The following is a 27,918-nucleotide window of genomic DNA, read 5'->3' as shown; positions in this document are numbered from 1 at the left end:
TCTTAAAAGTCCCACTTAAAAAAAAAAAAAAAAGTCTCAGTTTTAACACTTACTCTAACACCTCGCCAGCAGATGTTCCTTTGGTTACATGTGCTAAAGAACTCTTACCTGCTCTTTCTCAAGCATATCAGCTTTTCTCAATATCTTCATTGCATAGATATGGCCTGTATCTTTCTTCTGGACCAGCCGCACCTTGAATGTAAAATTCATAGCACCAACTTCAGTCACTGCTACTTATTTAGGGGTGAAAGGTAGGCTCCTTTAAAGAAAGCAGTGCTGTAATTTGCTGTTGCTGGTTATTTTAGAAATTCTATTAAAACACAGCTACTTTAATACACCTTTTAACACATTACACTACTTACATATGAAGCTACTATCTTAAGATACATATTTTCAACAGCAGCGACTTTAGAAAAGCAGCGCACCTCTCCAAACGCTCCCCTTCCTATAACTTTCAGAGACTCAAAGTCGTCCAGGCCCAGTCTGGTCCGCTTGAGCCGTAAGAACTCCGTCTCCTTGCGAGCATGTTGTGATCGGCGTAACTTTTTCTGTTAAAAAAGAACATTTTAGGAAGATGATTTCTAAAATCAGATTGTTTCAAAGGAAGCCTATAGTGTTAAAAGATGTGATATATTAAAATGAAGGCAACATATCTTAAACATTATATACTGGTGCTACAACTTATTTACCAAAGTTGAACATTCATTAAGCATGGAAAAAAGAAATTAATTTTAAAAATCATTAAAAAAAATTTTAACAATTGATAAATCTTTATTTTTGAGACAGACTCCATTAAATATTTCATCTTAACAAGTCCACATAATCTTTCATCCATATGCTAACTTCATTCAAAAATAAAAATTAAACTTTAGGAAATGCTAATAGCATTCTTTATTTTTCTTTTGGCCGCATCACACAGCATGTGGGATCTTAATTCCACAAACCAGGAATCAAACCCGTGACCCCTGCATTGGAAAGCAGATTCGTAACTGCTGGACCACTGGGGAAGTCCCCATAATTTCTGATATTCATTTTTTACTGTTAACAAATCTACTAAGGAATTATGTCAACTCCCTAATTTCCAAGGCTGCTCTCTCACAGCAGCTGAGACTTCTGACACTGAAATCACACAGCAGCAGTATTTCCATGCAGGCTTATTTATGGTAGAATTTGTTCTTGGGCAGATTTTTTAAATAAAGTGCTTAAGACTTGGCATACAACTTCTTAAAAATATGAAATTGCAACAACAAAAAAATAATTACACAAAGAATCCTTTAAAATATCCAAGCCAAGAATTTCACAATTCATTACACAAAGATTACAAAAAATACTATTAAAGAAAAATTATGAACTACCTGAAGCTTACACTTGGAATGGGCATTTATTTAATTGTTCTAAACCTTGCTTCTCTTTCCCCTCATGAACCAAAATTCTGCTTTTTGACATAGAATTATGCCAAATTAGCTCAACCTAGTAGAGATCACGTAGAAGGCAATGGCACCCCACTCCAGTACTCTTGCCTGGAAAATTCCCTGGACGGAGGAGCCTGGTAGGTTACAGTCCATGGGGTCGCTAAGAGTCAGACAGGACTGAGTGACTTCACTTTCACTTTTCACTTTCATGCATTGGAGAAGGAAATGGCAACCCACTCCAGCGTTCTTGCCTGGAGAATTCCAGGGATGGGGGAGCCTGGTGGGCTGCCGTCTCTGGGGTCGCACAGAGTCGGACACGACTGAAGCGACTTAGCAACAGCATCAGCAGTAGAGATCACGTAAGACTCTTGAGAGTCCCTTGGACAGCAAGGAGATCAAATTAGTCAATCCTAAAGAAAATCAACCCTGAATGTTCACTGGAAGGACAGATGCTGAAGCTGAAGCTCCAATACTTTGGCCACCTGATGTGAAGAGCTGACTCACTGGAAAAGACCCTGATGCTGGGAAAGACTGAGGGCAGGAGGAGAAGCGGGCAGCAGAGGATGAGATGGTTGGATGGCATCACTGACTCGATGGATATGAACCTGAGCAAACTCCAGGAGATAGTGAAGGACACAGAAGACCTGGCGTGCTGTAGTCCATGGGGTTGCAGAGTTGGACACAACTTAACAACGGAACAACACCACAGTAGAGGTCACACAGAATGGGTAACAAACAAAATCAGTGAAAAAATCAAGCCCCAATTCATCTTCAACTGAACCCTATCAAGCATGCAGAGGTTCAGGTCTGAGAAAGAAAGTCAAAATGACTGAAACGGTTCAGAAGCACTGTTCCTAAATGTAGTTCAAGATATAACCACTAAATAGTCCCTTCCTACGCCTGTGTGCAACTGTTTCCAAATTGGTAAAGTGAATTATTAATTAGAAATATGCAAGTATGCATCATCAACACAATGGAATTCTGATATTTCTAACAAAGTCTACAAAAATAAAATCAAGAAATTATGTCTTCAATCCAAACACCTTTAAACAGCTAAATGAAGTCACACCAGTGGTGGAAATAGTGAAGACCTTCTTTGTTTAAAAATGCCCTTTGAGTCAAAATGTTGAAAAATGAATCATTACTAAAACAAAAGGATAGCTCAGAAGTAGCTTGTTATAAACTGACTCTAATTTTAAAAGGCCACACGGTGGCACTATAACATCATTTTGCAAAGAAGCAAAGACCCTTTTAAAAATTACATAAATGATTAAATATAAGAATTCTGAAAAGCAGGCTGGATTTCTGGCTTTATGTTTAACAATGTACAGTTGGATGCAGATTCAGAATCTTGTCTAATCTGAATGGAAAAGATTTCATCACACAGTTTCATAGATTATGCTCAAAACTGACAGACAAGAGAGGCAGTCAAAGAAAGTATTGCTTATTACTATTTGACAGGTTGTATAGTGTGGTAAGTAAACAATATTTATGTGGTCAGGAGAGAGCTATTAAATGGTGAAAGGGAGATAACAGTGAATGAAATATACAATTCTATGAAAAAGGGAAGTCACCTATGACACTGTCATAGTACTGGAAAAACAAAAAAACCTATCCATAATATCAAAGTCCACGTTGTAGTCCAAAGAGAGTTGAAACAAGTTCACATTTCTTAAAAAACTGATGAAAAAAGCCTGATATATCTGCTCACAACTTGTGTAAATCAAGCCATCTTGGAAAGCAAATAATGTTGCAATCATATTTTTGGTAATCATATTCTTTCCTCTCTAAGACGACAACAGAAATCTACGGGCAGGCTTAACGTTTCAAGGCCCTCTTGCAGCTTCAACTTGTGCAGTTTGGTTTTGCCTTACAGTAAGTAATATTCCATGTTAGGTAGGATTTAAAATGAGATGAAACTAGAAATACACCATTTTCTTTTTTTTCTCCATTCCTCAAACGCTCATTTTGCAGGGTGCTCAGTTTTTGTAGAAGACAGTGTACACAGAAGTTTTAAGATACGGAATACATCAGGTAACAACTTCATCTCTTATAAATGCTTCTCATGGCCACATTATATATATGGTTTAGTTTTCACAACCAGCTTTCATAAACTACTTCACAGGTTAGTTTCTATTACAGAATGCATTAAGGATGAGTTTATTTCTATAAAATAATTTTACTTTGAAAAGATCCACCCCACATAAAGATAGTTCCAGCACACTGTACATTTGTTCAGAGACCATGTCTATTTGTGACAGTGTAGGGCTTAGCATGGGGCCCAACAAGAAGCATTGTTGGGATTCTAATATCCTTACCGAAAATTTTAGATGTTTTATATTTATACATGGTTATTTTAGGCCACTGAGAACTTTTAGGGGTAAAATCACCTCACATTTTCTGTGAGTTATTTAAAGAGAATTACAGAGAACAGTTCTAGATGTACTTAGCACCTCCTGGTGTGGACGAGAGGCTATACTCAACTCTTACATGCATTTGATTTGGCCCCTAAGTTGTTTTTAAATCATCCTAATAACTTGCCAATATTTTAAAAAGGCAAACTATTTCATACAAGTCTAGATTTCCAGCTTCTCCTGAAAAGCAGAACTTGGCTTCACTGGGCGAACAGGATAGCCCAGAAACCAGGCCACCTCCATCTACCCGGTGCCAGACATGGGAAACCGGTACTATTAGGCTGGTGGTCTCGTTTTCTTTCAGCAAAGTGAAAAGTGGTATTCTTTATCAAAAGACAAACTGTGAGGAGAAAATCTTCAGAACAAGGCAAAAACAAACAAACAAAAATCTATTTCTTCATGGAAATGAAAAAAAAAGTGTATTAAATATGCAAAATATATTAGCTCAAAAGACTAAATGTCCCTAGGAAACCAATGGGGCCAGCTTCTCTTGTTTATGATACTTGCTTGGCCTTTGGACACCTGCTTTCATATAGTTCATTTTTAAAGTGCAATATTCTGCACATATTCATTACTTTGACTGTACCTCTTAATAATCATGTAAATTCTACCTATTTCTTTAAGATTCAAATCAACTGTTAATTCTTCTGTGAAACCTTTTCTGATTCCCTGAACTAGGGAAAAAACCCTCCATATTTTCAGTTTGCCACATTCTATCATGTATACCTATTTGTATACGTACACACACGTAATCTCTCCTTCTAATCTATGAACTCTTTAGGGAGAGATCCACTGTCCATTTGTTCATTTATTTACCAAATATTTATCCCAGCCCTCTGCCAGCCTGGATCACGTAATGCTGAATAGACATCTGGAGTTTCTACTCTGGGAAGATGGTTTTAAGACTGCCCCAGGGACAAGAATAGCGTACTATCCCAGTGGACGTGTTGCCTAGAAAGAGACAGAAAACATCTTGAAGAATAGTGGAACTCAGGCAGGCAGAAGGAAGAGTTCCAAGCAGCAGAGATGCACAGAAGAAAGTCTATAGGCAGGAGCAAGGAAATGAAAATAATTCAATCCCGTTGGGCAGCCTGGCGGTGGGGTGACAAGAAATAAGGTGAGAGAAAGGGAAGCAAAGGCCAAATTATAAAGGGACCTGTATATCCACTCACGGTGAAGAGTTGGCCTTATCCCGAGAGAACATGGGAGCCAGTGAAGGGCATTAAACAAGAGTGACTTGGTCAGATCTGGTTTTTGACAGGTAACCCTGGTTGCAGTGTATAGGAAAATGGGATGGGAACATGGCTGAGAACATAAGAGAGACTAGCTGGGGGCAGTGAATCTTCAGGAGAAACACATATTTACATGACTGGGTTCCAGGTACCAGACTAGTGAACCAGGTGGTTTTAAGAAACATCTAGGAAAATTTTAAAGAAGATTTGGCAATTAACTGATTCTTCTTGGAGCCCTCTTTTCTTATACCTCACACCTAGAATACTGTAGATACTATTCATTGAATATATGTTCTTAGAATTAAAAAAAAAGCTTCCCCCTTCCAAAGATTTCCATCATAGCAACAGAGTAAGAAGACCACATTCAAATAGTAAACCCACATTATCTAAATTATAAGATCATGTGTGCATTCTAAGTCACTTCAGTCATGTCCAACTCTTTGTGACCCCATGGACTGTAACCTATCAGGTTCCTCTATCCATGGGATTCTCCAGGCAAGAATACTGGAGTGGGTTGCCATTCCCTTCTCCAGGGGATCTTCCTGACCCAGGGATCAAGCCCGTGTTCCCTTATGTCTCCTGCACTGGCAGGAGGAATCTTTACCACTAGCGCTAATACTTGAAAAAGCCACTAGGGTAGCTTTTGTACAGTTATTATAGTTTTCCCCTTTTTATTGAGATATAATTGACATATAATATTGTGTAAGTTTAAGGTATACAATGTGGTGATCTCCCCCCCACCTCCCGCCTTTGGCCATGCCACGTGATCCGCAGGATCTTAGTTCCTCAAAGAGGGATCAAACCCAGCAGTGGAAGCATGGGGTCCTAATCACCAGGGAATTTCCTACAACGTGATGACTTGATATACATGAATATATATTGTGAAATGTGGACCACAATAAAGTTAGTTAACACATCCATCACCTCACATAACTAAATGCTATTTTTTTTGGTAGTGAGAGCATTTAAGACTTAGTGACTTTCAGGTATATAACAGAGGCATTAGTCATAGTAATTACAGCTTACATTACCTCTTCATCTGCTAATCCTTCTTCTTCCATAGCCACTTCTAATTTCTTCTGCCTTTTTAGAAGAAAAATTAATTTAAATTTAAATGTGGTCTTAAGTATTTCCATTTAACAAATGTACATTTATTTTTCAAGTTTACACTTCAGTTTGCTATGCTAAAAAAAAATCTTTCAAGTTGAATCAAAATAATCACTAAAAAGAGTGATTATATATATATATATATATATATACTCTTTTTCAAAATATAAGCCCAGTCCAGATTTAGCTGTCTCATACTAGCCAAATGAATAATTTACTTCTAAAGCTGCCTAAATGAATTGTTAGCAAAGGTGACTCATGTTTTAACATGGAAAACTCTATCTAATGTTCAAACCTCCAATATCATTAACATTTATCAACATTTATACTAGATGTATAAAAAGGTAACTATAGTGACTAAACGTAAAATTTTTTAAGGTGGATATCCCTAGGCTTCCCCATGCTTGAACTTTGGTTTTAACGCTTATTAGCTAAAGCTTGTCTACATCCTTCACTTAACCTCTAAACTTGATTTTCCTAGATAATCAAAGAAAGATGTTCAGTGCAATTAAGTATATTTGATTCTGCTATAATTCCTGGGAAATTGGAAAGTGATATATGTACATTAAAAAAAAAACCCATTAACTACTAGAATATTTGCTTTTCTAGGCATAGCCAAGTTCAGTTCTTCAATATTTTAAAATGTACCCTTGAAGTTACTTAAGCTACGGAGGGAGTGGGGGTGGGGTGAGGGGCTGTGTGGTGTTGGTCAGTATGGACGAAATAACTGGTAACCAGACAGACAGCTGCAGTATCCACTTTGCAACTCATTTCCAAGTGACTATTAGTATTTCATTTCTATTGTATTGCTTTTTTTTTTCTAATGATAAATCTGGGAGAGCTTTTCCTAATTAGTGCAGCATACTATAAAAAGACTAACTTTCAAAGATTTATCCATAAGGGTTGAGGATTGAAACCATGATATTTATGACAATATGCCCAAAGGGAAGCTCTTTCCTAAACCACTGTTAAGATTCTTTTCATTTCTTAAGGAAAATTCATAACAAAAATATCTAAAGCCTGTTCATAAGTCAGCATGTCAAAGAATATTCTCCATTTACTTCCTCAATTCTAGTAATAAGCACCTACCTTGGTGCTAATCACACTGATTTTTATCTTTTGTTCACACATTATTGCCCGAGGCCAACCCTTTGAATGGACTAAGTTCCTGATACTGGACTCTGTGTCTGCCATCATGCCCCTCTAGACACCAGAGCTGCTTGGTGAATGATCTGAGTTTTCTTCTCTGCAGGGAGAATCCAGAGAGTCAGAGGACCATTAACACAGGAGGGACTATCAATACACAAACAACTTTATTCTTCTGTCAAATCCCTAAGCTCGCCTTCTAAAGCCAACACTTCAGTAACTTATCTTTCCTTCTGGGGAGAGATGCAAAAACTTTCCTCTGTTTCCATACCTAAATGAGAAGACCCACAGGCTTCTCTTGTCACTTCTTAAAACATAGTTTCCTCCTGAACTGATCTTAAGCTTTGTACTGATTGGTACTTTATTTGGCTTATGCATTTATCCAATTAATTAAGCCTAAAAAATCCATCACATGTTCCTTAAAGTACAAGCTTTTAGAAAACACGAGCTATTTAATTTGACTTCCATGGCACTTACCGTGGTTTTGTTTTTTTTTTTTAAATTTTATCCCTATTTTCTTTTGTTTGGGAACAGAAGGCAAAACTGAGTTACTTTAAGGTTTCAGCACTGAATGATAGTAATGAACCTTTAAAATTCTCATGAATTTTAAGCCAGCATTGACTTCTTTCTCTCACCTTCCTTATCTGGGTAGCTGCCATGTTTTTCCCCAGCCATGTCTAATCTGTAGTTAGACCCACCCAAAATTACATCCCAAACCAGATTCTTCCCCTCAAGTTCTATTTCACTAAGTTATACCACTCTCTGTTGGCCCAGGTGTGAAATTTCAGAGCCAGCACTGACTTCTTTCTCTCACCTTCCCTATCTGGGTAGCTGCCATGTTCTTCCCATCTTTCTCACTGAGTTCTTCCCTGCTATTGCTGTCATAATCCTAAAGCTAGCCTCCTTTCCACTGGCCGGGACTACATCCTTTCCTGTTTCTAATTTCTCCTCCCACAGTCCATTCTGTACAACACAACAAAAGTGGTCTTCCAGAGACGCACCTGTGATCATTTAGATCTTCTGTTCAAAATTTTTCAAGGCTCTTTACTACCATGAGAATAGCTTTGATCTGAAGCGTCCAAGGCTCCCAGGAAATGGTAAAAATCTAGTTGGAGTTAAATTGGACAAAGCCTGACCTGGGAAGGTGCTTTCCTCTGTCTCCGGTATCTCCCTCCTGCTTGTTAACCTCTCCCTTCTCCCCTTCATGCATATTTAATAGTACTCTTCCTTAGGGGCTCTGTTCAAATGCCACCAGCCTTGACGAAGCCTTCCCAGCTGCCTTTGTCAAAAACAACCTCTCCTTTCTTCACCCTTCTCAAAGGGCATACTTTGCACCCTTTCATATAATATTCATGTGCATTATCTTTCCTACTGTAAGTTTTCTGAAGGCAAAATAACGTCATTTTTTTAAAAAATTCTCTCATTCCCACTGATATACACACAACACTACAAATGTTTCTGGATTAAAAGCAGTCATTTATTAGTTAGCTCTTTAAAAGAAAGTTTTTTTAAAACAAAGTATAAAGATATATCATAATCTCATGGAAAGAAACATTTTGTTTAACACATCAATTAACATGAGATATAAGTATATTGGTGCCAGGACAAGACACTATTCTGTGAAGGTAAAACAAGTAACCAAGTACACTGTCATTATGGGAAACTTAAAATAAGCATTCAAGGATCCACAATATTTATATTATTAACAGACAACATGTTTACATCCCACTTATAATATGATAGCTTATTTAACTACACAGAAAAATTTGATCAGCCTTTACTATACCTGGTCTCTCTCTCTTCATGCTGTAAAATTAGGTTGCTGTAAAAATTCTCCAACGTGAGCTTGGCTACAGTCACTCTTTCGCGGGTATGGTTGCTCATCGGAAAGGTGGTTGTAGACCCTGCCGTCATTGCCATAGCAAAAGAAACTAGAATGACACAGAGACACAAATTATTTCACAGGGAAAGGAAACTTTCTATCTCTTTTAACAAACTCTAGAAATGGTCTGATTTCTACTAGGCAACAACATTGTACCCTAACAGTTATAGGGTTATAACTTCTTTCATATTATAAGTAACATAATATAATAAAGAAATACAGTATTCAGTAAATATAGCAAAGAAGAGAAAGATATACCATTCCCAAAGCAACAGAAATGAATTCTGTGCTGGCAGGTGTAAATCACACTAAAGAAGCACCTGCAGCAGTTCACACACAACATTAACACATTCACATACATATTCACCAGTCATTCAAAACAAGAAAGGTTCAATCAATTTTGTGGCTGTCCTACTGAGTACTAAATAAAATCCACAAGATTTTGCTAATACTTATGACCCAATAAACACACATCTCCAAAAGAGTTAACGAAGTTTAGTTAAATAGCAAGAAGTAGTTTCTGCCATATAAATTCTATGAATCAAGTAGTGTTACATCAAATATGCACATGAACATCTGTCAGAGCAATTCTTATGGGTATTATGTTTTACGGAAAAACTACTTTTAGAAGCAAACCCCTTTGGCCACGTTGCATAGCATGTGGGATCTAAATTCCCTGACTTGTGGAAGTGCAGGCTTAACCAAGGATGCCCCAGAAACAAGCCCCTCTGAGTGGAGTCCACGGATGCCCTATTTCCTCCTGAATCCTAAGCCATTCCAAACAGTGCTAGGTCAAAGTCTAGTGCCCTACTCCAGACTGGTAGGTCCATTTCATTTTCGGATGAAACTCAAATGCCTGTAGGAACCAGGCAGGAAACAGAAACATATGAATCAAGTCAGGAGACAACAGGGAAGTTCTGTGATCTTTCCTGGACAATGTTTGTTTACTTAAAGTCATTCAGGTACCACCTTTTAAAAACCATTGAGCCAGCCAAGCAAAGTACTGGTTTAAAGAAGATAATGTAAGGACTTCCCTGGAGTTCCAGTGGTTAAGACTCCATGCTTCCACTGCAAGGGGCACAGGTTTGGTCCCTGGATGGGGAACTAAGATCCCACATGCCATGTGGCATGGCCAAAAACCAAACAAATAACAACAACAAAAACCAAGAAGGAAAGATAAGGTAGATAATTATATGAGATAAGGAATGTTAAGACTGAACTCTGGTGGCTGCTACAGGTGGGCACCGACCCTAGAGACTTGCCCACCATAGTCCACATCTAGACCCCACTGCTCCCCCGCTCAAAACAAAAAACCTAGAATGGCTCCATACATTAAAGAGGCTTTTGCTTATCTAGATGGGAGCTCAGAACAGTCCATACTAGACAAGACCCAGACTGCCAGTGTAACTATCCAACATTGCATTATTAGCTAAAAGTATTCTCCCAAATCTGCCACCTACCCCCAACACCAACCTCTCCTTAACTAACTACATCAAGGCACAGAGCCCTGGATATAGACCTGAACTGAACTAACACTCCAGGGATCTCGTTCTTCATGTGAAACAAGTCATACACAGGTTGAAAGTAAATAATTTAATTATGGCAAACTCCCAGTTTCACTGTTGTCTTAGTGAGTTTATACCTCAATCTACTGCTTGAACCTCATTATGTCTAAAATGGCACTTATTATTTTAACATCATAAACTTGTTTCTCTGCTGGCTACTCTAAATCTTTTTATAACAAGAAGCTGATCACATTACTTGTTTAAAATTGTTCATGGCAAGTCAAATTAGCTCAGCAAGACAAATAAGGACAACTCACACACAGACTGCTGGTATCTATCAGAAACTTTCTGAGACTTTATTCATTAGTTTCCTCCTTTTTGCCTGAGGCTTTAAGACCATGGCACTCCCAAGCATGATTGCATTTCTTCCCCACAACAGCCCAGTAAACTATAAAACTCCTAGAGGAGAACATAGGCAAAACACTCTCCGACATAAATCACAGCAAGATCCTCTATGACCCACCTCCCAGAATATTGGAAATAAAAGCAAAACTAAACAAATGGGACCTAATGAAACTTAAAAGCTTTTGCACTACAAAGGAAACTATAAGTAAGGTGAAAAGACAGCCCTCAGATTGGGAGAAAATAATAGCAAATGAAGAAACAGACAAAGGATTAATCTCAAAAATACACAAGCAACTCCTGCAGCTCAATTCCAGAAAAATAAATGACCCAATCAAAAAATGGGCCAAAGAACTAAACAGACATTTCTCCAAAGAAGACATACAGATGGCTAACAAACACATGAAAAGATGCTCAACATCACTCATTATCAGAGAAATGCAAATCAAAACCACAATGAGGTACCATTACACACCAGTCAGGATGGCTGCTATCCAAAAATCTACAAGCAATAAATGCTGGAGAGGGTGTGGAGAAAAGGGAACCCTCTTACACTGTTGGTGGGAATGCAAACTAGTACAGCCGCTATGGAAAACAGTGTGGAGATTTCTTAAAAACTGGAAATAGAACTGCCATATGACCCAGCAATCCCACTTCTGGGCATACACACTGAGGAAACCAGATCTGAAAGAGACACGTGCACCCCAATGTTCATCGCAGCACTGTTTATAATAGCCAGGACATGGAAGCAACCTAGATGCCATCAGCAGACGAATGGATAAGGAAGCTGTGGTACATATACACCATGGAATATTACTCAGCCGTCAAAAAGAATTCATTTGAATCAGTCCTAATGAGATGGATGAAACTGGAGCCCCTTATACAGAGTGAAGTAAGCCAGAAAGATAAAGAACATTACAGCATACTAACACATATATATGGAATTTAGAAAGATGGTAACGATAACCCTATATGCAAAACAGAAAAAGAGACACAAATACAGAACAGACTTTTGAACTCTGTGGGAGAAGGTGAGGGTGGGATGTTTCAAAAGAACAGCATGTACACTATCTATGGTGAAACAGATCACCAGCCCAGGTGGGATGCATGAGACAAGTGCTCGGGCCTGGTGCACTGGGAAGACCCAGAGGAATCGGGTGGAGAGGGAGGTGGGAGGGGGGATCGGGATGGGGAATACGTGTAAATCTATGACTGATTCATATCAATGTATGACAAAACCCACTGAAATGTTGTGAAGTAATTAGCCTCCAACCAATAAAAAAAAAAAAAAACCAGCCCAGTAAAGAAAGGAACTGAAAGTTGGGAAGGTCAGATGGTGAGCTTCGGAGGCCCACCCCACCCAAATGCTGTTTCCTATCTGCCTTTCTGGCCTCATCTGCTGCCCTTCCTCACCACTCACTTGGCCTTTTCACGCCTCCAAGCCCTGGCATGACCTATTCCTGAACCAGTTCTGTCCTACGATCTATCTACAGGGCTACTGCAGATCCTTCACGGCGCAGTGTGACAGAAGCCTTACTGTGGTGACTTCTCTAAGGTTCCCTGCCAGGAGAGACATCAATTTACCAGAAGAGACCAAATGGCATTATTTCAAGTGTGCTCTCTGCCATGTGTAACAAATACCCCAGGTACAAGTGCTGATCACGTCATCTGCCTATCCAACTAAACTTGGAGCACTTCTGGGCAAGAACTTTCCCTGAATTGTTCTTGAGCGTTCACCTTGATAGCACTGTATTGGACTCAGAGTAAGTATTACTGAATGAAATGAGTCCACAAATGGGGGATAGGGTGAAAGGAGAGTTGAAAAAATCAGCAAAACTTGCCTATAAAGGGTGGCAACTGTGGAAAAAGAAACTTATTGAACCTTGGAGTCAGATATTTAGAGATCTAATCCAGGTTCTGCTGCTAAATGATCACATGAAAGTGAAAAAGTGAAAGTGCAGTTGCTCAGTTGTGTCTGACTCTTTGTGACCCCATGGACTGTAGCCTATCAGGCTCCTCTGTCCATGGGATTTTCCAGGCAAGTGTACGGGAGTGGGTTGCCATTTCCTTCTCTAGGGGATCTTCCTAACTCAGGGATTGAACCCAGGTCTCCTGCACTGCAGACAGACACTTTACCATCTGAGCCACCAGGGTCCTATTCAAATCACCACAACGCTCTGAACTCAGGTCAGTTTCCCCTCAGACCCAGGAATTACAGTACTTGCTCGGCTAGCTCACAGGCCCAGTCTAAGGCCATCTGAGATAATACAACGTAGAAATTATACAAATGTAAGACACTATTTAGACATTTAGCTTAATTTTTTAATGTGCTTTAATAATAGTGAGCGTTATTTTTGAAACAAGAATAAAATGAGCTCAAGAATTATCCCGGCCAAGTGATTTTTGAGCACTAGGCTTCGAATGGTTTCCCAGGTGGCTCAGTGATAAAGAATCCAACTTCCATGGAGGAGAAGTAGATTTGATCCCTGGGTAGGAGAGATCCTCTGGAGGAGGAAATGGCAACCCATTCCAGTATTTTGCCTGGAAAATTCTATGGACAGAGTAGTCTGGCAGGCTGTAGTCCACAGGGTCGAAAAGAGTCGGACACGACTGAACATGATGACGAAACTTGGAATGCTGCCCAAGGCGAGGCTGCCACATTATCTCTGGAGATCTCAGAAAACTGGGTTCATGTTCTATGTTTCAGGATCATGCAGAAAGGTCAAGAAAGGACAAGAGGGGATGGCATAGTACAGAGCAAACACCCCCAGTCATGTTTGCTAACTGGCACTAGGGGGTCTGGTGAGGAAGAGGGGAGCTGGAAGGTTGGCTGGAAGTGGAAGAAGTCAAATAAATTTAGGAAGTCTAGATTATACAAAGTTTCTTACTGTATGACTTCCCATTACATTGCTTTGTTAATGGAATAATATGTATCCTAAATCCTCAAAAAGGCGGGTAGGTAGACATTTGCAGCAGTATTCGAGGGAACTCCCTTTAGGCATAAAAATTTTAAGTTTACAGACAGTTATCTTCAAACACTGCTTTTAAAAAGTGCCTGTTACTTTTTTTAATATTTGGCGGTGGGGGGGCGGGGACTTAGAAACTCCAACAAAGAGCAATATCTAGAAATTTTAAGAGTGCTTTCTGATTTGTCCAGAATATCTATAGCTGACAGGAGAATTTTCAAATTAGTTTGCCAATCGGCAGGAGGAAAAAAGGTCAAGACTCAACTATAAACTAAGGTTTATAGTTTCCTTTCAAAAAGTGAATGGTGAAAAAAAAACTAATAAATAAAACCTTTTATAATGCCCCTTGAAAAAGCACAAAGAAATAATACATCAGTAATGCTCCCAGGTGGCTGGGAGGTAAAGAATCTGCCTGTCAATGCAGGAGATACAGCAGATGCGGGTTTGGTCCCTGGGTTGGGAAGATTCCCTGGAGGAGGAAATGGCAACCCACTCCAGTGTTCTTGCCTGGGAAATCCCATGGACGGAGGGGACTGGCGGAGCTACAGTCCATGGGGTCACAAAGAGGTGGACACAACTTAGTGACTAAACAACATAAATGCTTTTAGAAAGTCAGAAAGAAGGATACATAGTGAACTCAGGTGTGGCAGCTGACAGGCTGCCAAAGGGCCTCGCGAAACAGGTTGCTCTGCTCTGTCGGCCAAGGAGCAGGGTCTGGCCTTCAGCTGCCAGTGTTCCAGGGAGATCAGATTATGGAGCTACTTTATCCTCACAAAGTTCAAAAGAGGCTGATAAACAAGACATGATGGCAATTTATGGATTTACACAATAAGAAACTGAGAAACAAGAAACAGAAAACTTGCATGTTTTGGCAAATGCACTCTATTTTTGTAGGCAAGTTAGATGTAAAGACCAAAGAAGGCTGGTGAGCATGGCATCAAAACAGAGAATTGTTTATATTCAACTGTTTAATGGCATAAGGAGAAAGTGGAATCTTTAAAAAAAAAAAAGATTGACCACTATCTTGCCCAGGACACCTCTGCCCATTCAAAGTGGCAGGAGGAGACAGCCAATATTAAGCCCTATTGCTGTCAGGGCTTTCCCAGATGATGCAAAACTAGGGGGCTAGAAGTGGGCAGAAATATTACTGAGCAAAATTTGGGGGGGAAATTTCTGTGAAACATAAAGAAGTTGGGGTACTAAAAACAACTCCAAACCACAGAAAGTGTCTGCATTAGCATTGCAGGAAAAATGTGAGCCAGTTTTAGATAAAGATTTATGAACCTGAAGTCTTTATGAAAGAGGGGTAAACATGAAAAGAAGAGAAGGATTCTTCCATAGAAAGATGAAATGAACTTCTAACTCCAAATTCCAGAAGGGATATAGAGTGATGAAAGCGACTTCCAAACACTATATAATTTAACCATGATCACCATGGTTTTTCCACTCAAATTATACATACATGCAAGTGTATGCCTTGTTTAAAAACCTAATCAGAGCAAAACCTATGCCTGTTCATCTCTGTAACAAAATTACAGCACCTGGCAAAGTGCTGAGCACACAGTCTGCATTCTATAAATGATGGTGAGTAACCGAACTCAAAATTAATGGATTTTAAATTATATGTCTCATATCTAACAATTTCCTTTGGATTAAAAACTACAGAATCATTTGGTGTTATATTAACCTTCAGAGAGACAAATCCTACTTGAGAGATTCAACTACGGAAAACCCCAAACTCCCTTCCTTAGTCTGGATTAAAGAATCTCCTTTAGAGATTGGCTTAAAAAACAAAATAAAACAAAAATTATTACTCTCTAGCCAGAAACAAATAGGCTTTATAATATTAAAATTAAGCAAAACTAAGAACAGAAGGGACCAAATTATTACAAAGAATGATCTGGATAACCAGCACTTGTTATACTGCAAATGTATTCCTCTAATGGATTTCACACTGTTCTTTGTCTTTTATTTACTAAAGCCCTTTCTTCAGCCAGAAAAAGAACAGGATATAATTTGCAAGTCTAGAATTCCTGCACTGATAAAAACAACAGTAGGTGCCCTTGAATTTCCTGTTCACGTGTTTTCTCCAGACTCTCCTATTCATTAATGGAGACGCTACCAATCACAGTCCAGCATTCTTTCGTTTATCAAGCCTGGGGAAAGGAGATAACAGATCTGGCACTGGGGCCATCTATAAATAGATGTAGTGTCTCCAAGCATTTACCATCACACTTCTAAAATAGAAAAACAAAGCTGCTTTACCTGACCAGCACGACTTAACCAATGACCTCATCTTAACTTTCACAAACTACATTTCAGAGGACAGAGCATCATTAATGCCTTGGAGAATAAACATTTTCCTAGATTCATCATTAGCTGCAACCTAGAATCCCAACAGGTCCTCAGGCTGGACACTGCCCTCTGGGTCCCTAATGATAACAGAGCGGCCACAGCTTCTTTCCTCTCTGAGGTACCATCTGAAGAACAAGAAATAACTGTCAGGTGAGAGTTCAAGTGCCAATACTAACTGTTAGAGTCATATTATTTCCAATCAACATTTACTGCAGATACACACAACACGCCAGCACTGCCAAGGCATTGAGAATATGAAGATAAAACACAGTCCCTGCTCTTAAGGAGTTCACAGTCCTAGGGGGACGCAAGGGAAACTCAAGGAAAAGTATAGACTGAGGTTTAAGAGAGGAGGAGATGCCTCAATTGACTCTTGTTGGTGATGATCAGATGGCCAGGGCAGAAGGGGAAGAGGCTGAAAGGGCTTGGTATCAACTGACACACTCAAGTGTAGAGAATGGCTTGAGTACATTTGGTGAAATAGCCAAAGATGAAGGTGCAAAGTCAGTCAGGAATCATAAAATACTTTTCTGGCCATGTTAAAAAATTATCCTGAGTATAAATGGGAGTTGTCTAAGGCCTTTAACTAAGTGAAGAGCAATAAAGAACATTTATTGAGCACTTACCCAAGTACCAAGAACTCTTCCAAAAATGTTTTAATGCTTTTGATCCTGCTAACCTCCCCTACAATTCTATCTGATTGGGACTTCAGATAGATTATGGTAGCATAGGGAGGCTGCAAGGAGGCTGAGTAGACTAGATTGGAGGAGTGTAAATCAGCCTGGAGGACTCAATAAGAAACGGTCAGGGGTAATAAAACTGAGGGCCTGCAACCTTATTCTGTGTGACTTGTACTATGGTTCAGAATCAGAAGATTTCACATAAAAATCGAGATTTCTGGCTTCTCTCGAAAAATCCAATCTGTCAAGTTCGAGCCCGCAGTCCTGCCTGCAAATGGATGGCAAGGACAGAAGCAGTGGGTCCCTGAAAACACCACTTCCTGCCAGAGTTCACCAACTTCCTTCCTCAGGCCCAGCCTCCTTCACTCCTTGTATTACCTACCTGCCTGCTTCCAGTAAGCATCTGAGATTACAATCCTCGGTTTAGGGCAGAATAATAAGGGCCCAATTTAACACAGTAGCTGCTGCTGCTGCTAAGTCACTTCAGTCGTGTCCAACTCTGACACAAGTCGTATGCAACCCCATAGACGGAAGCCCACCAGGCTCCCCCGTCGCTGGGATTCTTCAGGCAAGAACACTGGAGTGGGTTGCCATTTCCTTCTCCAATGCATGAAAGTGAAAAGTGAAAGTGAAGTCGCTCAGTCGTGTCCGACTCTTAGCAACCCCATCGACTGCAGCCCACCAGGCTCCTCCATCCATGGGATTTTCCAGGCAAGAGTGGGGTGCCACTGCCTTCTCCAGAAGAGATTAAAAGAAGGGCTCAGATACTCAGCTAAAAATAATGAAATCTGTAATTCAATTTCAGACTTGGATAGCTGTGTAAATCTTGATATCATTAATAAGAACAGGAAGTACATAAGAAATGCTAACCTGGTGGGGAAAGAAAATAAGTTCAAGGCTGATCCTGAGTTATTTCACCAGACACAGGATCCACGGCTCTAAAATGGATAGACACTAGGCCCGCCTTGCAGAATTGATGTGAAGCTCCAATGATGGCAAAGCCCAGTGATGACGGCACACATTGCTAGGTCTGAATTCTGGCCCAGACACTTACTAGGTACATCACTTCAGGCAAATTACTTAAACTTTCTGTGCTTCAATTTACTGTTGACTAAAATAAAGATTATGATGGCCAACTTATATAGTACATGCTTATCATGTTAATGTAGGACTTATAAGAATTACAAAAGTTAATATTTGTAAAGGACTTAGAACAGTGCCTAGCAAAAAGAAATGTCATGTAAGTGTTTGATACCTCCATAATAAATGAGAAAATCTTTTAAATACATGTGGCTCATATTAAATATACAAAAATGATCAATTTTCTTCCCTTCTTAACCCAATCCTCCTGCTCATTCCTCCTGTCTTGAGTAACTGTCCTGGTAAGTTAATTTGTAAATTTATTCTCTAGTGGATATTCTCTATGTCTTCTAGTCTTAAAACCTATTTGATTTGAAAGTTTAGAGTGCTTTTAGTGGTGAGAGAAAGGCATCAAAAAGTACTTATCAGTTTTCTAAACAGAAAGACTTGAAGCAAAAAAAAAAAAAGCTTTTGGTAGAAGTCTTACTAGATGTTAGTGATGATCTGGGAATGTGACTATGACAGGAGAAAGTGTTTCAGAGAACTATTCGTTCCTCTCACGAGATGAAGTCACTCTCATGAGGCAACAGACATTCACGCTACTTAAAATCTATTTACTTTGCTTGGTGTCAAGAGCTTTTGCTTTTAATTAGTTAATGTGACGCTCTCCATCTGTGGAGAGAGAATTGGCTCTGTTTACTAGTCCAGAAGATCGAATTTATAGACAATTGTCCTTGCTTTCTGTGTGTCATAAGCCTGGTGGTAATGGCGCAGTGGTGCTAAAGTCAACATCATTCTTATTTTTAAAACTGTTTCTAAAAAGGCACTTTTTCCTGGCGACCAAAATACAGTTCAAAGGTTGCGCTCCCCAAAGCTTATTTGGCAATAGTAATACTGTTAACAGCAGACTACTTAAGAATGTTAATCCAAACTCCCTCTGTACACAGTTTTTTTCTTTTAACTTGAAATGAGAAGGGAAAGTGTTTTTTTTAAGCAAATGTAATCAAAGAAGCTAAATTAAATAATTAAACTAAATTAAATTTGCCAAAGTGGTGGTAATTTTATCTAAAACCTGGCCTGTTTACAGATTTTAATGTTTAGGTAATGTAGTAACCCATTTTTCTCAAAAGTATTCAGAAAGAAGTCAACCATTCTTAAATATAGTTACATAATTCAATTTTTCTATTGCTGTAGCTCTGTCTGGTAATGCATTAGATCTTGCCTGCAAAAGACAGATGCTTACCTGAATCTACAAGTCACAGTTAACTTAAAAAAATAAACCACCTCATCTGAAATGCCAAACAACTTCAAATACTGATAATTTAGCACCACGATGGAGAAGAAAACAAGCTTAGAGTGTAGAGGTACCCCTAAATTTTTTTTTAAATCAAGTTCTATTCATTGGTAACCATAAGAACGTTCTCTAAGCCTGTTTGTTTTGTAAATAGACTGTTTGTTTTGTAAATAAGTTCATTTATATTATTTTTCAAAAAAAGAGTCCACATATAAGCAATTTCATACAGTATTTGTCTTTCTCTGGCTGACTTCACTTACAAACTTCTGGGTTTCAAGATGAATAAGTCCTGGGGATATAATGTACTGCATGGAGACTAAGTTAACAATATTATACTGCTATTTGAAAGTTGAAAGTATCTGAAAATACTGTATATTTGAAAGCTGCTAAGAGTAGATTTTAAAAGTTCTCACTAGACACACAAAAAATTTTAACTATCTGAGGTGATGGATGTTAACTAACTATTATGATAATCACTTCAGAATGTAATACATATATCAAATCATTACACTTGTACATCCTAAAGTTGCACAAGAGAAGTTCTTGGATAGTGAGAGTGAGGCATGACAGTGATCTGGAGATTTGGGGCTCCCAGATTTAAGCTGCGGCTCTGAACTGAGACGTGGAGGAGTAAGATGAACAAAGACAACGAACGCATTCGCAGAACTAGCCCTTCGGCCTGGTCAGTCACGCTGTCTACTTCTAACATCCAACAACATGAGTTCTCTGGTTTTTGCTTCTGTTATAAAGAGTATGGGTCAGTGAAAATAAGACAAATTATTTTCTAAATAGAGTTCAACTTAAAGTTTAAAATTTACTCCTTAAAGGGTTAATTTTAAAGATAGACATTTAGAAATGGAAAAATAATCCTGTTCACAAAAGTAGCAAAGAGGAGGAAGAGAACAACATTCATAAAATACCTAGAATAACCTTGATCCAAAAAAAAAAAAATGTTGGCTTTTTGATGAAAAAATCTCATCATAGATTGTGGAAGGAAGGGAAGAATTAGTCAATTAATGAGTTGGGACAATTGGCTATCTATTTGTGGAAAAAAAACAAGTCAGAGATGTTCATTTCTTTCCAAAGCGCAAAATAAATTTCAAATGGTATAAAAGGGTGAACACAAAGCTAAAGGGAAAAAGAGGAAAGGAAGGAAAAAGAAAGGGAAGGGGAAGAAAAAGATAAGGTGGAACAGGAAATAAAAGGAAAAGGAAAAATTAAACTTCAAAAAAAATTACAAGAAAATAAGATGACTAACTGATCATTTAAAGGAAAAGGACTGTCATAATAGGAAATTATCACAAGGAAAATAGTCCTAGGTACAATTACAGAAAAAATTTGAATATATGTATATGTATCAAACAAGATTAAAAGATAGTACTTTTAAGGGAAACTGCAAAATAGCAGTATATATTAAACTTTTATGTTAAAAATACCTTATACCTATGTCAAAATAAATTTTTTTTAAAAATATATACAAAGTTCATAAGTTTTATAACATTAAAGGTGTAAAGAGACAATAAAAGCCCTAATAATAAACGGATAATACCAACTGACAAATATATAAATAAGTAGAAGTCGCTAACAAACATGAAGAATGTTCAATGTTAACAATAAATCAAAGACATGGAAACTTTAAAACTTTAAAATAATGCAATATATTTCCCATGTAAAAGTAGCCACAACCTGGGGGAAAACCTTCTTGTTTGGGTCCAGTCTATCATCGGATATCTTTATACACATCATCTGTATCCATGTGGATGTTTTTATAGCTTTATTGAGATATAATGGATATGTAAGATTGTGTAACTTAAGGTTCATGCTTGTTGTCACAAATTTCCTTTTTTTTTCCTGGGTGAATAACATTCTAACAGGCTGTGTGTATGTGTGTACACACCATTTTCTTTATCATTCATCAATCAATGGACAGTTGGACTGTTTCCATGTTTTGGCTACTGTTCCGTGAGGGTGCAGCAATCTCTTTGATGGTAACTGCATTTCCTTTGTATATTGCTGGACCATATGGTAGTTGTATTTTTAATTTCTTGAGGAACCTCTACATGTTTTCCACAGTGGCTGTACCAATTTGCATTCCCACTGATAGTTTACAAGAGTTCCCATTTGTTCACAATCTCAGTTAACACTTGTTCTCTTTTGCCTTTTTGATAATACCCTTTCCAACCAGTAAAGTGATATCTCATTGCTGTTTTGATTTGCAGTTCCCTGACGACTTATAATGTTGAGCACCTTTTCATGCACCTCTTAGCCATTTGAATATCTTCTCTTAAAAAAAATGTTTATTCAAATCCTTTGTCCATTTTTAAACTGGACTGTTAATTTGCTACTGAGCTGTACAAATTCCTTGTATATTTTAGATATTAATCCCCTGGTCCTCGGCTTTTCTTTGTTGAAAGATTTTTGATCAGTCTCCTTGCTCATTACTGTTTGGCGCAGATTTTCTATTTCTTAGGATTCATTCTTGATAAGTTGTATATTTCTAGGAATTTACTTCTTCTAGCTTGTCTAACTTGTTGATGTATAACTGTTCACAGTAGTCTCTGATGATCCTTTGTATTTCTGTGGTATGAGAGGCAGTATCTCCCCTTTCAGTTATAATTTTATTTGTTCTTTTTTTCTTGATTAGTTTAGCTAACGGTTTCTCTATTTTGTTGTTTCAAAGAATCGATTCTTACTTTTATTAATCTTTTCTATTGTTTTCCTATTCTCTAATTTACTCATTTCTATTCTGATCTTTATTATCTGCTTCTTTTTCTAACTTTGCACTTGGCTTGTTTTTTTTTTTTTCTAGTTTCATAAGGTGGAAAGTTAGGTTGTTAATTTGAGAGCTTCCCTTGTGTTTAATCTATGTTTTACATTTATCACTATAAACTTCCCCCTTAGATCCTTTTGCTGTATCCTGCAAGTTTTGGTATGCATGTTTTCATTTTTTATTGTTTCATGTTTTTGAAATATCTTTCTTTATTTCTTTGACCCATTAGTTGTTCACGACTGTGTTATTTAAATTCACGTATTTGCAAGATTTCCAGCTTTCATCCTGTTATTGATTACCAGTTTCACACTGTTGTGGTCAGCAAAGATACATGATAATTCTTACCTTCTTGAATTTGTTGAGACTTGTCTTTGGCCTAACATATGATCTCTCCTACAAAATGTTCCGTGTGCACTTAAGAAGAACGTGCATTCTGCTGCAACTGGATGGAATGTTAGATCTGTTTGGTTTAATTCAAATCTGCCGTTTCCTTATTGATTCTCTATCTGATTGATCTATCCATAATTGAGAGGGGTATTAAAGTCCTCACTATTATTGTATGGATGTTTACGTCCCCTTTTCCTTGTTAGTATTTGCTTTATATATTTCAATGCTCTGATGTTGGGGACATAATTAGTTACAATTGTTCTTCCTGATGAAATGACCCCTTTATCATTATATAATAACCTTTTTGTCTCTTCTGACTATTTTAAGCTCAAAGTCTATTTTGTCTGTTAAAACTATAGCTCCCCCTGCTTTCTTTTGGTTACTATATGATTGAAATAAGATTTTTCATCCCTTCACTCTTAGTCTATGTATGTTCTTATAGCTAAAATGTCTTGTATTCAGCATATTATTGGATCTTGTTTTTTAATCCATTCAGTCCTTTGATTAAAGAATTTAATCCAATTATGCTAAAAGTAATTATTGATGGGTAAAGACTTACCATTGCCATTGTATTGTTTTCTGCTTTGTAGATCCTTTGTTCTTTGCTTCCTCTCTTGCTATCTTGTTTTGTGAACAATGACTTTTTGCAGCAGTGTGCTTTGACTCCTTTACCAGTCTTTTCTGTACCTACTACAGAAGGTTTTTCCTTTGTGATTACCATAAGGCTCACATAAAATGTTCTATTTTAAACAGATGACAACTTAAGTTCAATAGCATTTAGAGACTTTAGACATTTAATCCTCTGCCCCTCATATTTCAGGTTACTGGTGTTACAATTTACGTATTCTTAATATTGAGTATCCAATAACAAATTATTATAGTTATAGCTATTTTTCATACATTTGTCTTTTAACTTTTAAACTAGAGTTATGAATTACATACCACTATTACAATTTCACAGAACCAGACTTTGACTATACACTTACCATCACCTGTAAGTTTTATAAACACATTCATATGTTTTCATGATATTGGTTACTATCCTTTAAATTCTACTTGAAAAACACCCTTTAGCATTTCTTGTAAGTTAGATCAAGGGGTGATAAAATCCTTCAGCTTTTGTTTTTCAGGAAATCTTTTTCTCTCCTTGATTTGTGAAAACCAGTGTTACTAGGTATACTATTCTTGGTTGACAGCTTTTTTCTTACAATATTTTGAATATCATCCTCTCACTCTGAAGTTTCTATTAAGAAACTGATTTGCAGTCTTGTAAGGCCTCCACTGTACATAACAAGTCACTTTTCTCCAATGCTTTCATAATTTTCTTTTTCTTTGACTTTTGATAATGTAGTTATAATATGTCTCAGTAGAGCCCTTTTGGTTTCAGTCTATTTGGGATCCTTGAATCTGAATGTCCATTTCTTTACTTAAGGCATTACTGCTTTCCTTTCTCCTTCTGGGATTCCAAGTATTTATATGTCTTAATAGTGTTCTATAAGTCTTTACTCCTGTTCCTTCTTTTTGTAGCTTTGACTAAATAAGTTCAATGACCTATCTTCTAATTCACTCACTCACTTTTTTTGTGTGTGGGGGCCAGGGGGTGGTACTTGGTCAAGTCTGTTGAATCTTTCAATAGAATTCTCCAGTTCAGTCACTGTATTTTTCAGTTTTAAGATTTCTGTCTGGGTTGCTTATTTGGTTGTTGATAGTTTCTATTTCTTTGCTGAACTTTCCATTTTGTTCTTGCATTGTTTTCCTAATTTCATCTAGCTGTCTCTGTGTTCTTATAGGCCACTGAACTTCTTTAAGATAATTATTAGAAATTCTTTGTCAGATGGTTCACAGAGCGCCACTACTTCAGGATCAGTTACAGGAGGTTTATTAGCTTCCTTTGGTGGTGTCAAGTTTACCTGACTCTTCTTGTTCCTTGATTCCTTGAGTTGGTATCTGCATATTAAGGCAAGTGGTCTCTTCCTTCAGTATTTATGGTTTCACTTCAGCAGGGAAAGACATTCACCAATCAGCTCAGCTTGGAATATTGGACAGGCCTGCAGGTAGTGTCTGTTGGCAGGCAGGGCTTGCTATGGGGTTCTCTTATTAGATAAGGCTACTGCCCATATTCTGAGGTATGGGGGTGGGTGCTGCTTGCTGGGCTCTATGGTTGGGTGCAACTGCTGGCTGGACTCCACATTCAAGCAGAGCTGCTAGGAGGGCCTCCTAACCGGGTAGGGCTGCTAGCTGTATCCATGGTCAGGTGGGGCCACTAGCTGGAATCTGTGATTGCTTCTAGTGGGGTGAGGTGGCAGGTTATGTTCCCTGGCAACATGGTACTTGGGTTGGACTCATGAATGGGCAGGGCTATGGCTTGGGCTCTGCAATTGTTTCTGGTTGGGCGGGGTCTTAGGTTGTTAGGAACCAGATGGTGTTCCTGGCTCATCCTAACTAGATGGTGTTCCTGGCTTGTCTCCATGTTGAGGTGGAGCCCTAGGCTGGGCTCTGCACTTAAGCAGGCCATTGACTGTGCTCTACTGTTGGACAAGGTCACTGGCAGGATCACTGGTTGCAAGAACTATATTCTGCAGTTGGGTGAGTTAGAGACTGTGCTTTTCAGATGATAAGAGTCACTATCCAGGCTCCCTTAACAGGTGGGACTGCAGGTTATGCTCTGCAGTTGGGCAGGATCATAGCTGGGCTCCATGCCTGGGCAAGGCCGTAAGCTGTGTTCAACAATCACAGAGGGTCCTAGGTTGGGCTCTGCGGCAGACCAGAGCAGCAGGGTGACTCCACAGCTGGGCAGCAGCCTGGTCTGGGTTCCAAGGCTGCCCAGGGTCACTGTTTAGGCCCCTCAAACAGCTGGCTGGCTTGGCTCCCTGACTAAGCAGGGCTGTAGGATAGGTTCTGTGGCTATACAGGTTCTCCGACCGGGTTCCTGGTCAGATAGGACCAGAGGATACACTCAGCACTTAAGCAGCACTGTGAGCGTGCTTCTTTGCCTGGATAGACTGTAGACTAGGCTCCATGGTCAGCCTGCTCATTGGCTAAAGACCCAAATCAGGCACGCTACGAGCGCCAATGCCAGATAGGACTACCAAACTTGCCTCTGCAGATGGACAGAGCCACTGGCTGAGGTCTCTGCTCAGGCACCACTGTGAGAAGGAATGTGGTCCCCCAAGATGTGAGCACTGGCTGCTGTGAACCCACCCCCTTCTCTGTCTCTAGTGTCTCCCAGTGGTTGAGTTCTACAGATTTTCCCAGTGGTCCCTGTGAGGTGAGGCCCGAGTGATCTTCCCAGGAAGTGTCCCACAACACTGGGGGAGCTGGATGTCCAACTTGGGCTCTTTTTCCCACTGGAAAAACCAGACTCAGGGAGACCCTCTTGGTGTGGCACTGTGCTGGCCTAGGGTCCTTCTCAGTCTCTGCAGTCCCAGGGATGTGTCAGCCTCATCCCAGGGTTCTGGGATTTTTTACAATGGTGTCTAGCCCATAGATAATTGATAATTGGTCCTCTTGGGGTGGGGGTGGGGAGCTGAAGTTAGTAATGACCTATGTCACCATCTTGATGACTACATTCCCTCTGCTTATGTTAACTGGCAGGAATTAATCCTTTCTGGTAAGGAATATAGAAATTTATATAAAGAATCTTAAGGGGGTTTTTTTGCTTTTTTTTATCATTTGACATAAATAATTTCACCTTTGGGAATCTATGCTAAGAAAACAATAAAAATTGCAGCAGAGATTCAAAAACATTTTTAAAAATCAAAGCATTATTTAAAACAGCAAATAAAATAAATGTTTAAAAGTAAATGGAATGACTGATAGACTGATGATAGCATGAAATATCACAGACATAATACTGAAGAAAAATTTTCCCCCAAAACCTAAAAATGTGAAAAATGAGGTTAAGTAAATGGGATATGATGCTTTATATTCAGGTAAAATATGAACTCAACCATAGGGTGGGAGGAAGAGGGTAAATTAGGGGTGAAATATGATGTGAAATATGGATGATTTCAATTTTTTCATTTTTTCAAATTTTCTAATTTTTCCGTAAGAGGAAAACAATCCATCTTATGATAAGAAAAAGGTATTTAAGAGCATGTGAGGGGAAGGTAGGAACAGTAAAAGGAAATCAACTTGTATTTTTCAGCCCACAGAGGTGGCTTTCTTGGTACCACTGTATGTGAATTTTTTTCCTAAGTACCAAATTCTTTTTTTGCCTCTTCATATTGTTCATGGGGTTCCTGCGGCAAGAATACTGGAATGGGTTGTCATTTCCTCTCCAGCAGGTCAAGAAACAACAGTTAGAACTGGACATGGAACAACAGACTGGGAAAGGAGTACGTCAAGGCTGCATATTGCTACCCAGCCTATTTAACTTCTATGTAGAATACATCATGTGAAATGCCAGGCTGGATGAAGCATAAGTTAGACTCAAGATTGCTGGAAAAAATAACAACAACCTCAGATATGCAGATGATACCACTGGATGTGTGTTAGTCACTCAGTCGTGTCCAACTCTTTTCGACCCCACAGGACTGTAGCCTACTGGGCTTCTCTGCCCACAGAATTCTCCAGGCAAGCATATTGGAGGGGGTTGCCATTTCCTACTTCAGGGATCAAGCTGGGGTCTCCTGCATTGTGGGCAGATTCTTTATCATCTGAGCCACCATGGAAGATGCTGATACCACTTAATAGCAGAAAATCAAGAGAAACTAAAGAGCCTCTTGAAGAGGTCGTGAAAGAGGAGAGTGAAAAAACTGGTTTGGAAACTCAACATTCAAAAAACTAAGATCATGGCATTCGGTCCCATCACTTAAAGGCAAATAGAAGGTGAAAAAGAGGAAGCAGTGACAGACTATTTTCTTGGGCTCCAAAATCACTGCAGATGGGGACTGCAGCCATGAAATTAAAAGACACTTGCTCCTTGGAAGGAAAGCTGACATATCTAGACAACATATTCAAAAGCAGAGACATCACTTTGCTAACAAAGTCCGTATAGTCAAAGCTATGGTTTTTTCAGTAGTCATGTGCAGATGTGAGAGATGGACCATAAAGAAGGCTGAGCACCAAAGAATTGATGCTTTTGAGTTGTGGTGGAGGAGACTCTTGAGAGTCCCTTGGAATGCAAGGAGATCCAACCAGTCCATCCTAAAAAAATCAACCCTGAATATTCATTGGAAAGACTGATGCTGAAGTGGAAGCTCCAATACTTTAGCCACCTGATGTAAAGAGCCGACTCACTAGAAAAGACTCTGAGGTAGGAAAGACTGAGGGCAGGAAGAGAAG

General features: G+C 38.8%; 1 protein-coding gene across 2 annotated transcripts in view; it reads right to left on the bottom strand.

The window, feature by feature from the left end:
• STK38L (serine/threonine kinase 38 like) overlaps positions 1–27,918 on the bottom strand; it is an 80,857-nt gene that overhangs the window by 16,729 nt on the left and 36,210 nt on the right. For both annotated transcript variants that reach the window (XM_043440269.1, XM_043440268.1), the window contains 4 exons: positions 9,098–9,242; positions 6,090–6,141; positions 426–548; positions 109–192 (listed from right to left, as the gene is read on the bottom strand). In XM_043440269.1, the coding sequence (XP_043296204.1) occupies positions 109–192; positions 426–548; positions 6,090–6,141; positions 9,098–9,231 (393 nt within the window). In that variant the 5' untranslated portion in view covers positions 9,232–9,242. The remainder of the gene's footprint in view (positions 1–108; positions 193–425; positions 549–6,089; positions 6,142–9,097; positions 9,243–27,918) is intronic.

Source organism: Cervus canadensis, chromosome 21, assembly GCF_019320065.1.
Source record: "Cervus canadensis isolate Bull #8, Minnesota chromosome 21, ASM1932006v1, whole genome shotgun sequence".
In the NCBI taxonomy this organism is placed as follows: Eukaryota; Metazoa; Chordata; class Mammalia; order Artiodactyla; family Cervidae; genus Cervus; species Cervus canadensis.
This window is presented reverse-complemented; position numbering and strand designations above follow the sequence as displayed.